This window comes from Schistocerca gregaria, chromosome X (assembly GCF_023897955.1).
Source record: "Schistocerca gregaria isolate iqSchGreg1 chromosome X, iqSchGreg1.2, whole genome shotgun sequence".
Lineage (NCBI taxonomy): Eukaryota > Metazoa > Arthropoda > Insecta > Orthoptera > Acrididae > Schistocerca > Schistocerca gregaria.
This window is the reverse complement of record NC_064931.1, coordinates 129,970,596-129,986,518: the sequence shown is the minus strand read 5'-3', so window position 1 is coordinate 129,986,518 and position 15,923 is coordinate 129,970,596. Positions and strand designations below refer to the sequence as shown.

Below are 15,923 nucleotides of genomic sequence, written 5' to 3'. Positions count from 1 at the left end.
ATTGCTAGCAATATGCAGAAAAATCCAGATTAGATTCCCAGTCTGGCACAAAATTTCAAATTGTCACTACATATTCATTATATCATTAGTTCACCTCATTTCAACAGTGTGAACTGATATCATATCATATCACTGTATCTTCCTTGATTTAACCCCACTGATATCTGCTCAGTAAAGAAAATTTTTAAAGCTATGATAAAAATTGAACTAAAGCACATTCATAACAATTTAAAAAGTTTTACTGTTCTATTTTTCTAACAAAGTGCAAGGCAATGGAATGACGTGTACCAAATATTATGTGCCAAAGTGTGTTGATTGGTATGTCACTTTTTCAGTGTACAAACAGATAACATTACCACTTGAAACTTATATAGGGTGTTCCTGTGATGATGATATAATCTTTTAGGAATACTAGAGAAGAGAAAGTCTATCAGTTTGTGATGGGGAAATGGGGAACAACTAAGTCAAAAGCTCTAACTGAAAATAAGAACATTTTAAATTTACCATTGACCTGGTGATGATCATAAAAATCCCAATAAAATTGTTTTGTAATACTTTTATTTATCAACTTGCACTACATGCTACATTCACAACATTTTTTCCACATCATCAAAATTCTGTCACACTCAGCTGAACATCAGTGTTGTTCAAAGTATGTCATAGGCAGTGAGAATGCTTGCAGCTCCTCTACAGTTTAGGCAAGCATATTATATACAAGACTTTTCACATGACCTCACATGAAGAAATCAGGTACGGTCAGGTTAGGTGAAAGAGCCGGCCACAAAACAGCACTTCACCCTCCAATTCACTTTTTCAGGGAACATCAATGGATATTCATGACAAACATGTGCAAAGTACACTTGGGCTCCATCACATTGGAACCATGAAGATCAAGTGGAATACTGTTACTGTACACACTAGTCTCACATTTGTTGACTAATACACAGAAAGCTTGCTAAGTTTCTACAAATCATCTCTCTGATCTAAGGTGATAAACAATATAACTGAGCTGTGCTTACATACTGAAAATTCACAAATATGGCCATCAAGCCCATGCTAAACAATAAATACATTTCTAATAAACAGTTCTTGGTACAAATGTTAATGTTTATTAATTTTTGTTTTACTATTCAGTTCACCCAAACTATACACTCCGTCTAACAGCCAGCATCCATATCAAATCAATGACCTACTGCCAGAAGTTTGAAAAAATCAGTCTGTTCACAGTTACAGCTGGTTACATGGTATTCAATGCTAAATCTTTTGGTCTTCAAAATATGACATAGTTCCTTACTTCACAATGAGCAATTCACCCCTAGCATAGGCTGTGCAATATGCCACTTGGTGTTACAACTAGTGGGAAGAACTGCAATTTTCAGTTTAGTAAATAAAATCCCCCAGTAAAAATCTGCAGTCATACTGTTCTTCATTTATCTACATGACTGAGCATTTTCTATAATTTTCAGAGCAATGGGGGACACAGTCTCCCTGCATGAAAGCTAGATTTCTACTCCTGAATAATTAGTCCAGGCAATAAACCTGCTGTATACAGAACATGGGACCACACGCTTTTCGCATTGGTTGAGACAAGCTACAGCCAATAAGTGTTGTTGCTACCCTTGCATACCTATGTACTTCTCCTGCTTAACCACTGATAAGCTTACAATTAATTTTAGCTTTCTGCCAAACTATGCCCTCTAAGAAAGATATAAAAACTTTGAACAGCAATATGTTTACGTTTCTGATGAGCTAAAGTAAAGATATTACTTCCTAGATATAAATATCAACTGTATTACAAAATGCCTTTCATAGATATAGTGTAATCTGCAATCTAATTACATAACATAAGGCACACTCTCATACATATTCAATTATTTACAATTTAAAGATTCATTCTTCATGTACACTATTCATTAATTTCAACATCCATTCTGACAAAATAACAAATGTTTATTATTGACAAAACTAACTTTAAATGTTCCAAAATATTTGCTATAGCATATGATGTAGTTTGTTGTTATAAGCTGTTTTATGAATAACAGACAATGAATTGTTTAGCTATCTCACTTTCACCATACATATACAATGTCATATTAGTTTACCAAGAAACTATTCTTCGTGCAAGAATGAAAATTTTGAATCTTAAGTAAAGATATATATCTCAGCACCCATTAAAATTATCAACTTAAGAACTGAATGGGGACCTATTATGATCTGAAAGCATTGGATAAAGTTTTGTCAGAATCCATTTACTGGAATGGACAAAAGTAATTAACAGGCCAGTACATATCTGCATGGCAAGGGAATTAATTTTCTCCCAAGCCACACTTCCAATTCACCTACAGAAAGGTGATTAATACTGCCTGTTAACAAATGATTAATATCACTATCCTACACCATGTAGAGGTCTGTGGCAAGACACAAGTATTTAATGAAAACAATCCACTTGAGCCCAAGTCCACAGTAAGTATTCTGTGAATAGTCTCTGATTTATTTGCAGGTTATCAAAGAAGATAACACTCTGAGGGAATGCTGAGAGCAGTAGTTTCACATTAAACACAACTAACTGCAGATGCTACTTTGCGGTGAGCGATTTTTGGGTTGCGATGGAGGAGGGGCTTTGCCACATGATTGGCATCCGAGGTACTCACCGCACTGCGCTGCCCCTGGAGTGAGAGTGACTCTTGGAGCATAAGCATCTTGAACACTGGATGTTGCTCATACCAGATCCCTTACCCTTGGGTTTGGAACACAGGGTTTGTGACTGCTACGGTTCTGGGTGATGTGATGGAATAAGGTTGTCTGGCAGCAAGGCATCAGCTGCTCCATTGGTAGCATTACCATCAGTGTCCTCTTGGGAAAGCATCTCTGTGTTATGGATATTAGGTGTGGTTGTAGACGGAGAGGCCCCCACTTTGGTCCTAGTGCTTGACACAGTGTCCTTAAAGCAACCCAGAGCATGTACGATCCCCTTTTTCATTGAGGCTTTAGGCTAAGTGGCAATTGTATCAGTTGAGTGTTTATCCTTGCCTGAAGTGCTATCTGAGGTGCAAATGTCTGCTCTCCCCATTTCTAGACTAAGTGGTGGTTGGTGAGTTTAGTGATGCTGTACCAACTGGCAACTACACTATCAGTGGGAGCAGTTACCTCAGAAATGACCTATGGTCCTGTGATATAAATATGTTCACCTGTTGGTATGGCACAATTGATTTTGTTGCCATAGATGAATGCCATCATGGGTCGCAGCTATGTATATCTGGTGCTGCGGGAGGCTTCTGGAGTGCAAACATTGAAGGAATGGTCTTTCCAAAAACTCATATTCCAACCAGAGTGCCACAGTAAAACAGGTAGTGGAAACAGAGTGGAATTGCTTTAATTCCAGATGCAGAAGATGGAGCAGCATCTTGCATTAATGCCTGTGGAATACTTCTTGTATTCACTGGACTGGTACACACAAAGTTTCATGAAGTTAATAGACTGGGGAAGGGTGTAAAATATGGCAAGATGCTACTCTGTAGGCACAATGCTGAATGCATTCACCATATGCCCTACGTACTTTACTTCTTCTTCAAATAATTTGCAACATTAAGGCTAACTCAATAGATGACTCATACATTGCCTTGATCATCTCCTGCTTGAATGTCTGGATCTTTCACTCTGTCATGGCGAATTTTTTTTTTTTTTTTCATTTGAAAGGTGGAAACATGACGTGCTGAATGCCATTTCTTCTGTAAAGTCCTCAGTGATGGTAGAATGCACATTAATAAGATAGGTGTATAGGTAAAACTGGATGATTAATCAACCCTCACCAACCACATGGATCTCAGAAAAGTTAGTGAAATCTGGATCAAGGCATTCCCACAGTTCTATAGGGCTGATCATAGTGAGAATATGGCTCATGGTACTGGTTGATGTTCTGTGCACATGGTGCAGCTGTGGACTAGCAGTTTGCTTTCTGCTGTTATGCCTTGTCAGTCCACATGTTGTCAGGCAAGGTTTTTGATTGAGGTAATTCCCGTGTGACTTCTGTGCAGCAACATGAGAACCTGGGGTGTCAGGTCTTTGGGAATGACTACACTGAGTTGATCACAACTGTTGCTGAAGAGAATGACTCCGCCCACTTCTGAGAGCTGGTTCTGTTGTCTTAAAAATGTCCATAACAGAGTATGTTTTGGTGCTCTTCCTGACCAATCCTTCTGGTCATGTTTGATGATGACCTGCAATAGCAGGCTGCTGGTGCAGGTGTCACAGACTGTGTATTTATTGAAAAACTGTCTATAGTGTCTTGCAGGTACTTATCCACCTGACAAAATTGGTAAATGTGACAGCCCATCTTGGTTAGCAAGTTCCTATGAGCTTATAGTAGATGTCATATTGATATGAATTTACAAATAAGCTCAAATGTTGTAGCCTCTGAGCTATTTTTTTGAAGTAGTTTGAAAAAGGACAGAACGCATTTATGAGCAATATATACCCTGTGATGAGTTGAAATATATGTACATATATATGAATAGTTCTGCTAAGCCGGTATTAAGGTCGTTGATCCAGGGGCAATTGGCTCCTCAAAACTCTTGACATTTCTGTATGTGAGAACTGTACCCAGACCCTATTGCAAGGTGACATCCAAAATCACCAGACCATACATGTGGTACATCATTGCAGCAAAATTTGTTGTGAGTAAATAACATTGGCAGCTTGCAGGATAAATTTTGCATAGTAACATACTTAGTGCTGTATCCTGCTACTAATGCGCTTGAGTGTGAGTGTGCCAAGTGTAGTGTCACCATGCGTGTGGCCTTAAAGCAACCGCTAACTGTATCAGTGCGGGCTGGCCCTAGAGTCCGCCTGTAGGAAGTGTGCACACAGCACGATTTCTTTCTTGCTATCTACTGGTGGCTTGTGCCTACATATGAGTTAAGCAGTGCCGACTCATTCTCACTATGTTCTTTAGTTCTTACTGCTCATATCAGTTGTTTTGTGTATCACTTGTGTTGTACCTTCTATATGATTCTTTTGTCTTGTTATGTGAGAGGCTTATTTCTATTATTGTTCAGAGGTTTACGAACACCCTTCACCATTTGTTGTCATTGATGTTGAGAAGGAGTCAGAAATAATCAAAGGATGGACAGCACATTTGGATATCTCAAAGTACATGAAGAAACTCCCTGTCCAATCCAGCCAATAAAGAAACTGGAAGTCACACCACATAATGCAGCATTGCTTCAGTTTAGAAGCAGCTACAATGGAGCATTTGAGCAAGCTTTGTTATTTCTTACAGAAAATAAAAGGTGAGTTAACAACGTGAGAGAAGGTGAATTCAATCTCCTGTCTGCTTGATATGAAGGCACAGTATTTCCTTTACAACAGTATGTCTTGAAGTTTTTTTATTCATTAAAGTAAGTTTTTTAGTATTAGGCATATAACTATTTGAATTTAAGTGTTCTGATTACTTTACAGGCGATCTTAAAATACCTACTGAGAAGTACAGGACTTGAAAAGATTTTGCCATAGTGAAGTGCAGGTGTATTTTGATCATTTGTGGTATTAGTCCCAACCATTGAAAAAGAACAGAATATTTCACAATGTATTGTTTGTAGATTACATTAGATAATTTGTTATAATGAGAATTTAAATAAGTGTAAAGTCCTTGTAATCTTGTAGCTACATGGAATATGTTATGGACTTCTCATATTTTTCCTCTGTATGAGCTTTATTCATGATAAAAATGCATTTTATAGTTAAACTTTAAACAGATATGTATAATTTCAGCAGTAATGTTCCTCTGGTACACATGTTGTGACCTAAAACAAAAATAAAGAATATAACTTGCAAACCTAAAATTTTATGAGCCTTGAAACTTTAAATTTTGTCCCCTGAAAAAAATTTGAATTGTGACTTACCGGGTTTTTCACCTGGACTCCATATTTTTGTCTAACCCCTGTATATGCACATTTCATTACAATAAGAGCTTATAGTTATCTCCTGAATCTAGTTCAGTGTTATATTATAACTACTAATTTTTCACCTTGGATTTAAATGAGCTGGCAGCCTAATTCCTTCTCGTAGCCACTCAATAGTCATAGGGGTGTCACCTCTGGCTTCACATTGCAGTATCTGGGAGGCACCTTTTCGTATACTTGCTTGAGCAGATCTTACTTCGAATTGAGGTGGAACTGCATAGAGTAAAAAGAAATTACCTTTCACGGCAAAATCTAATTAAGTCTAATGTCATTTATTCTCATCTGAAAACTCAGAAATAAACTGAAGCACATAAACAATGAGTACAAAAATATAGACAGTCTATGAACTGATGAATTTGTTTGCTACAATATTAAATTTATCACACATATACTTTGAACTTCCTTAGACTAAAAGTAGGAGTGATTTTCATAGAGAAGGTCAAAGCAAGAGCCTGCAAGAGTGTGCTGAAATGTAATGCCTCTGAATTTCTTATGTGAAACCTCTTAAAGCTTTTTAAATGAAACAAACATTATTCACAATCTACATCTTTATTCTTCATATCTACATGTTTATTTCTCATCATAGGCACCCTAGTGATGAACACATTTCTGAATGTTTGACTTTGTTAGTGGAGCCACAACCTCACCTCTGCTTGTACCACTTCATCACTGAAAAAGAAAAGTCCACCAAGGTCTTCTTTGAGTTTTGAAACAGATGAATATTTGGTTGGGACAAGTAGGGACTGTATGGAGGACAATATATGACAGTGAACCCAAGGAGTCAGATTATTGCAGATTTCACAGAGCTCGTGTTTGTTCTGGCATTAACAAGCAGAAGGTGACGGTGCTCCAAGAGTGGACTTGGTATCCGAAACTCAATTACAGCACACAGTTTCTCATGCACTGATGTAGATACGTTACACACCGCCAAGTTACATGCTACAATTCAGAGCCCTCTAGCTGCAGAGGGCTGCAAATGTGTGGACATGAAGAATAAAGATATAGAATGTTAATAATGTGTGTTTTATGTTAAAAAAATTTAAGAGTTTTCATATAAAATATTTGGAGGCATTACTTTTAGTATGTGCTTGTGCATCAAACAAACTAACATAATTACCAGTATAACAGTCAAATAAATATAAAAATCATTTACAATTGAACCGAAAGAAGAAATGCTAAAATGTTATATTTTCTACAGCACTGAGGGGCACAATCAATTGTTGACAGTATCATCACAGAGTGACTGTAGTAGGACACAGGATGATTTGGACAGAACTTCTATTTGGGGTGATGAATGATAGCTTGCTATAAATATTGAAAAATATAAGTTAATGTAGGTGAGATGAAAAAACAATACTGCAGTGTTCAAATACAGTATTCATGGTGTGATGCTTAACAGCCACATCAATTAAATGTCTAGGCATAATGTTGCAAAGAAGTATGAAATGGAAGGGCATGTAAAGATGATAGTAGGGAAGGTGAATTGTCAACATTGGTTTGTTGGGAGATTATAGGAAAGTGTAGCTCATCTAAAGAGGAGTCTGAATACAGAACACGTGAGCAATCCATTCTTTAGCACTGCTCATATGTTTGGGATCCTCACCAGCCCAGATTAAAGGAAGACACTGAAGAAATTTGGAAGTATGCTGTTAGATATATTACCAGTAGATTTGAACAACACATGAGTGTTACAGAGATGCTTTGTGAACTCAAATGGGAATCCCTTTAGGGAAGGAAACCTTCTTTTTCTGAAAAACTGTTGAGAAAGTTAACAGAACAGGCAACTGGAGATGACTTCAGAATGATTCCACTGCTGCCAATGTACATTTTTCATAAGGACCATGACGGTGAGGTAAGCAAAATCTGGGGTCATTTTTTCCTCACTCCATTTCTGAGTGGAACTGGAATGGATGATATAGTAATGATACACAGTACCCTCTACCATTCATCATATGGTTGCATGCAGAGTATGTATGTAGATGTAGAACACAGTTCCACAAATTTGTTAACCAAAGGTGTGGTGTGTACAACATTTCTTAAATGAACAGTGTATGTTCTGTTGTTTTACTGTTTTTATTATTTCAGTACAATTAGATTTCCAGAACCTCAACATCTTCCCCAAGCCCACTGTAGCTAGTTCTGTATACATGAATGAATGGTCATCACCAAACTCTGGCAACTGTCAAACTTGACCAGAACATGCTGTACACAACATCACTGACTACTTCAAACACTTGTTCCAATACTTAAGTGATTTGAATATTTCCCCCAAGAAATAGATTTGCTGAACTGTCGATGTGGAATATATGGCACTAACACTTTCTGTGTTTCTGTTATTCCTCTAGCCCAGAACTCTACAATTCACATCCTCAGTTGCCTCTTCCACTTCCCTTACCCTCACCTTACTTACATTTTCTTTTTCTACCTTATTTCTTTCCTATACTGATACTGTACTTTACTTACCCTTTCATTTTGTCTTTAATACTCTCTGAAATTGTAATTTTATGACTGTTAGCAACAATAACCTTCAGATTGTCACTGAGTGAGGTGGCACAGTGGTTAAGAGAATGGACACGTATTCAAATCTCCCAGGTGTTGTTGGGTTTATTGACCTTGAAATCACTAATAATCGATTGACTGGCTCCTCAGTCAGCCTTATGAGGCTGAGTGTGCCCCATACCAGTCCTCTCACCAAGAAAAGAATCCCTGGCAGTACCAGGAATTGAACCTGGATCCTCCATAGGGCAGTCAGACACCCTAAAATCCTTTAGCAATAATGAACTACTTCAATCAGTTACTAAGCAGTGCGATACTACGGACTCGTATTTAGGAGGAACTCAATGGTTTAATCTGCAGTTATGGTTTTGTGACAGCCATAGAGTCAGTCATCTTCAAGAGACATATTAACACTTTTGAGTTTGGCAGCCCATTGGAAAATGAAGAAGCAGACTCACTATAAACCTTTATTAATTTTAGATGAGCTCCATTAACACTAAGATGTCAAAAAACAAAGTATTTTATGGTGACAGAATATTCTATTTGGTCCATCTAAATGAAACACACATAACATGACTCCTTTAAAAAAAGTTATGTGAACAAAATTATTACACAGTTCAGTCTGACAATTGGCATGTTACTGAATGACAAGTGACAACATAACACAAACAATACTTCATTGAAAGCAATACCAAATTGCATCAACGAAGTTTCATATTTATTGTTTAATGGTACAGAGATGAATGATGCTCCAGAAGCATCTGAATAATATATGATAACTGTATTTAAAACATGAAGCTTCAGCTGTACTGTACCATATATATATATATATATATATATATATATATATATATATATATATATATATATATATATATATATATATAAAAGCTGTTTTCTTCAGATATTCTGGAACACTGTTCAGTTTGGTACACTTTTCTCCTTACTGATAACCACTTATGGATTTCCGGTTCCTTTCCCTACTGGAAACTTAATCACATGATTTGACAACAAGGAGATAGGAAATACCATAAGATGCTATGTGATTTGGAACAGGGAATATTTTGTGACTTAGTTAAGGCTTTTGATTATGTTAACCAAGAAAGCTTCATTAGCAGATAGCCTGAAGTTCCTAAGAAAAGCCTCCCAAAGAAGTTTGACAAAATTCAACTACATCTAATAAGTTTTCAATTCCCTAAACACTTTTAAATATAAATGTTTGAAATCAATAGTCAAATAATGCAATGTTGTTCTGCTCAACTTAGTAAAAGTTTAAATAGGCACAGCAGGTTCAGTCCCCTTATATTATCTGAATCACATAATGATAGGCACTCAGAATGTAAAGCAATCTGACATAGTGCAGCAAAAGGTTTAATTTAGGGTCTTATGTAATTTTTGGTGTGCAGATTTTGAGATATGATACAACAGAACTTTGACTGTGGTTGAAGTGATGTAAAACAAATGCTGTATTAACACTTTTAAAATGCTCAGGAAAGCATTCAAATAACATTTTAAGAAGTATAAATTTCAAAACACTCCCTGGAAGCCCATAGTACCAGAATCTATATTTTTACAAATCAAGCACTGCACTGACTGTAGGAATAAAAGACAATTCAGTCCCCATACTGAAAAGGCAGCTAATGAAATATTCAAACACATCAATGGATGGTTTAAGGCAAATAGATTATCACTGAATTTTGACAAGACTCAGTACACACTGTTCAGAGCTTCTCACAGAACTTCAAAACCTATAAAAATGTTTCTCAAACAATAAAATATAAGCAGTACAAAGTGTTAAGATCATAACATCAAATTGAAAACCAACTGCCTCAAATTAATGAAACATCTTGGTTTAGCTTTGTTTGCAGTATGAATGGTTACTGTTATAGGTGATTTAAAGACAAAGAAACTAGTTTGTTCTGCAAATGTCCATTCAGTAACAAATTACAGGATCATTTTCTGGGGAAATTCAAGTTACAGGGATAGTATTTTTAGAATACAAAAGCATTTTATAAGAATTATATCTGCTATTAATTCAGGACCATCTACAGAGATCTCTTCAAAAAACTGGGTATCTGACAACTACTTCACAGTACATACATTTTGAGAGAGAGCGAGAGAGAGAGAGAGAGAGAGAGAGAGAGAGAGAGAGAGAGAGAGAGAGAGAGAGAGAGAGAGAGAGAGGGAGGGAGGGAGGGAGAGAGGAGAGAGAGAGAGAAGTATGATTATAACATAACTCTAGAACCAAAAAACAACCTCTATAAAGACATTACAGGGGTTAACATTAGTAAACAAATGAGCTCGAAAAATGTGTGAAAATGTATTAAAGAATCTACCAGAACACATTAAACATCATGTACTGTAACGTAGTGGAGTTCAAAACTTAGTTAAAGAACCATAAACTGGTCAACTCTATCAATCCCATTGAAGAGTACCTTCACAGACACTCTTAAATTTACTGTTTTACATTAATGTATACTTATAATTAGCACTGTAATACAATACTGTAATGTCATTTAACTCTATTGCACAAATGGAATGTGACTCATGTAATGTAATGTAACAAAGTTGCAACAAAATAACTATGGTATTAATGTATACCCAATACTGTCTGGTGAGTAGAACCTATCTCTATCTTCATGAATTAAACTCAGTTATATTAATAATGAATTGATTTCCCCAATATTCTAGTAAAAAATGTATAAGTAGCTGTATAGCGCAGATTCTTTAAAACATAGATATAGTTAAAGTATTGTCATTCTGTAGATTTTTTAAGTGCCTCAGGCATTAAATTTCTATGTGGTTCTATTGTGACATTGTAGAATGTGTACACGATGAGCTGGAAGGTGAACTCAAATGAAGGCAAAAGTGGGCCTCCACAAAAGTTCTGCCATTTCTGCTATACTACATTTCTATTGTGAATGGGATTACATTCAAGTTATATTGTGTGTGTGTGTGTGTGTGTGTGTGTGTGTGTGTGTGTGTGTGTGTATGTGTGTGTATGTGTGTGTGCGCGCGCGCGAAGTGCGAAGCAGATGATGTGTGTGTGCGAAGCGGATGACGATGAGAGCTGGCTTGGTAGATGGGCTGACCCACTGACAGAGGCATTTTTACCTGCTGGTGGCACTAAGCCAGGCGAGTTCAGTTCTAACGCTGAGTTCAACCACCATGGAGCTTGGTTTGCACTTTGTGCTCTGCATTGTTATTGTGTGCCCAGTTGTCGACCATCTGTGTGTTATATTTATTCCTGTGATTGTCTATATGCAGTTTCAGACTTTTTTGCTTCCTGTAGCTTGACTTGCATGGTGAGTTTTTATTTTCTCTTATGGTCTTCAGCTCCCTGGCTGTTGTCAAGCCACCATCGCCCAGTTAGTAGCTTGTGTCAACAGTGGCACTGTCAAGCCTGGGAGGACACTAAAGCTGCAATGAAAGATAGTCTTACATGTCTGATGACCCTATTTTTCTCCCTTTTCATAGCATTAACTTTGGGCCACCATGGAGTTGGCCTATCTGCAACATTGGCAGGAACAGTTGCACCTGCAGAAGGAGCAGCAGCAGTAGGAGGAGGAGGAGGAGGAGGAGCAGATGCAGATACTGATAAACCAGAATGCAGAATTGCTTCACACCCATTCCACACATGTTGTGGGCTAGGTGCACAATGTGTAACTTTCTACCCCCCTCCCCCCCCCCCCCCAAAACCTGCCCCCCACCCCCCAACTGCCTTCTGAGGCCATTTGTGAATTTTGATGAGCTAACAGCAAGATGGGAAAATCACCTGCACTGGTTGTTGCTGCACTGCCAGGTAAGGCATATTGTCAATACAGTTGATAAAGCTGCCTTGTTGGAGTCCAGCAGTGTGGGCTGATACAAAGTTCTCCAAAATTTGAAGCCTCCAATGAGCATGAGAAACTTTCCTGTGATGAAGTTTGTTGGTACCTTATGTAGCATTTTAGTCATCAAAATTATGTCATAGCAGCTCAGTTGCATTTTAACCAGCACCACAATTGCCCTGGGCGGCCATGTGCTGCCTGCATTGCCAATTTGCATGGTCACTTCTGTAAATGTCATTTTGAGTGTCCCAGAAGTGCTACCTTATATGGTGACTCACTAATTCCAAACACAATTGTCTGATTAGCACCTAATCCGAAGATCCAGGCTAGAGCATTGACCTTATCTGACCTTTCTTTATCTGATGTCCAGGCTGTGGAAGTGCATTAGCTGGTGGCAATGAGAAGGGATGTCCTTTCTGACAAATGGCAGGTGGCACAATGAGGTGCACATGGTAAACAGTCCCCAAGGCCTTGAGGGGTTCCCCAGATGGCCTCACCTCCTGTCAAGTTGCCATGTGTTGACAGCTGATGATTTTGGTGCAGCAGCATCACAGCACTGCCCATCTTCACCCACAATGAGCTTGGTTGTTTACATCAATTTCAGCACTGTTATTCCTGTCCGTAGTTTTTTTTTGGGTGCTTGGCAACACTTCTGCTCACTGGCCGAGCCAGCAGTCCCAGCCTGACTGCCATTTGCTGGATGTTTGATGAGATTGTCCATCTATGGTGGCCACGTGTGGAGTATGACATCAGGAGGGTCATTTAGCAACTGTTTCTGGCAGTTGACAGACTTCTGATTAGTCATCTGACACCCCTGTGTTTTCACAGGACTCTCGAGCTGTCTGCAGTGCCCTGCATGTGTTGGCCTAGCCTATTTTACTGACGTTCATAGTGAATGGGTAACTGGTCAACTTTCAAACACACAAGACAGTAACTGTGAGCCTACCTAATTTAGCTCTTGGGCTGCCCCATGTTGCAATGGTCACCACATCAAGTTGTGTCTTACAGTAAACAGTGTATTCCTTTTTGGGGCAATTCTCCATCTCCACACATTATACGAATGTCAAATGTTAATTAACATTTTTAGTAGTCAATTCACAGCTGGCAAAAAATATTTTTGGTTTAGATGGTTTTTCTATTTTTGGTTTCCAGATAGTTGATGAAGTGCATTTAGTATCTCAATCAGTTTCTTTTCAAGGTTTGGACTCCTTAGTGAAGTCATACAAACTATTGTTTGAGAATACCTTTGGCCGGGAAGAACATTTCGACACACATGTTTCTCTTAGCAGTACCATCTCACTCCCTTCTCCATATGTGACAGGGTAAAGGTTGAGTTGCAGTACTGGCAGTATCAGGGCATCATTTCTCCTATTTTGTCAAGTCAGTGGACCACCTCTCTGGTGGTGATTCAGAAGCTACATGGCACTTTGCGCTTTTATGACAATTTTAAACAGATGGTCAATGCACAGTCTGCCACAGATTCATGTCCCGTTCTGTGGTCAGAGGAGTTGTTGGCAAAGTTGGTGGCAGTGGGGGGAAGGGGCAAGTATTTTTCATGCACTGACTTGTGCGATGCCTATCTTATCAGGTTAATAACTTGCCTTTTGGACTGTAATTTGCACTGGAAATTTATCTAGGTATTTGGAGCAGCTGATTCAGGACATTTCCTGTTGCTTAAGCTATCTTGATGACTGATGACATCTGGCTCATGGGCACTACATGAGAGGATCATTTACAAAACCAACAGATGGTTTTCCAATGCTGTCTCGAGAATAGCCTTCATTGCATGCTGCATAAGGGCAGTTTTTTTCCCCAAAGGTGCATTTCTGGGCACATGTGCTCAGCAAAGATGTCTTCATCCCCATGAACGAACACATCAAAGCCATCGTCAAGCTGCTGGTGCCTAAGAAGCTGAAGGAGCACCAGTTTTTTTTGGGTAAGATTTTGTATTATGCCAAGTTTATTCCCCAGACTGCAGACATCTGAAATCTTCTTAACCAAGTTCTTCCAAAGAGCATTAAGGCTGTCTGGTCTGTGTATTGTCAACAGGTTTTCAGTCCCTCAAGTAGTGTTTGTGTTCTACTCCCTGTGTGGCTTCTTTTATGCCAGGTAATCCTATAACCCTGACCTGTTACATGTTCCACTATGGCATTGGTGCAGTTCTGTGCAATCAGTACTTGGATGGCATGGATCAAAGACATTTTCCGCCGCACAGCATAATTATTCACAAGTTGAAGAGGAAATGCTGGCTATTGTTCTCGGAATTAAAAAGTTTCATGTTTTCTTCCATGGAGCAAGGTTCCTCCTCATCACCAACCACAAGCTGCTGACTTTCTTATTCACTCCTCGCTACAAACTACTGAATAGGACAGACCACCAGTTGCAGAGGTGGGCCCTCTTTCTCAGAAATTACTGCTATATTTGTCGCTGCTTCACTGCTCAACACACAAATGCTATTGCGCTACCACACCTGCCAATGGGGCTTGATCTGGAGTTTGATCAGCAGGATGTTCTCATGTTTATGCCAGATGATACCTTGCAGCAAAACTGGTTGGATTTTCCACTGATAACACCAGAGGTCATGACTGCCATTGTCACTGACCAACTTTCTTGGAAAATTGTTGCAGCTGTCCAGGAGGGCTGGATGAAGCATGTCTCTTTGGGTGTGCATCCAGTGTAGCATACGTTTTTTCCCCTCCATGTTCGACTCAACATTGTTCAAGAGGTCCTGTTGCTTGCCATGGAGGAGCTAAGCTGTCTGGTGGCACTGCATCCTAACATACTTTAGCTGCTGCATGGATCACACTGTGGTATGTAGACATTGGTGCTATGTCATGTCTACTGGCTGAGGATCAGTTGCAACATCGGATACCTGGTGAGGGCTTGCAGGGCCTGTGCACAGAACCAGGCTGTGCTGTTGCTACAGTTTTCTCCTTGGCCAGTCCCAGAACTTCCTTGAGGAGGGTGCACGTCAGTTTCGCAGGTCCAGTTTCAGGCAGCCTGTCATTGTTGGTAGTCAAACCCTTATCAAATTTCCCATACATTGCTGTGCTCCATTTTGTTTACTGCCACTATTCACACATCGTCAGTAATTTTTGCCATCAAGGGATCCCCCAGAAGCCTCGTGTCTGATAACGGTCAGAAATTTGTGTCAAAGGAGTTTAAAGACTTTTACATTTGCAATGGTATCCAGCATCTGACTACTGCCCCATTGCACCTAACTTCCAAGCTCGGAGGTGGAGAGCTTCACGAGCACATTCAAGACCCAAATGACGAAGTCTGTGTCTACCTGTTCCTATTGATGAGCTTTCTGGCTATGTACTGGGCAACGCCAGTCAACAGGTGTAGTCTGGCAGAATGTTTGCTTGGACACCAGCCATGGAGTTTCCTGGATTTGTTGCAGCCTGAGTCGTATGACCCAGACCACTGTAATGCACCATGCTTTACCCCTAGGACTGTCTTTTGGATATTGATATGGATATTGACATAAGAACGTAAGATGAGCTAATATGTGATAACTCATGCTTTTTATTCCACTGAATTCAGCTGTGGTTTTGAAAATGATTTGTTTCATTATAGTTTGTGTGATTTTACACGTTCACATAAGGTGAACTTAAAGAGAGGGACACTAAAATCA

At 38.9% G+C, this 15,923-nt stretch overlaps 1 protein-coding gene across 1 annotated transcript in view; it reads right to left on the bottom strand.

Moving 5' to 3' along the window:
- Positions 1-15,923, bottom strand: part of LOC126297767 (Down syndrome cell adhesion molecule-like protein Dscam2) — a 1,507,668-nt gene that overhangs the window by 126,989 nt on the left and 1,364,756 nt on the right. The window contains exon 14 of the mRNA XM_049988942.1: positions 6,026-6,173. Coding sequence (XP_049844899.1) covers positions 6,026-6,173 — 148 coding nt within the window. The remainder of the gene's footprint in view (positions 1-6,025; positions 6,174-15,923) is intronic.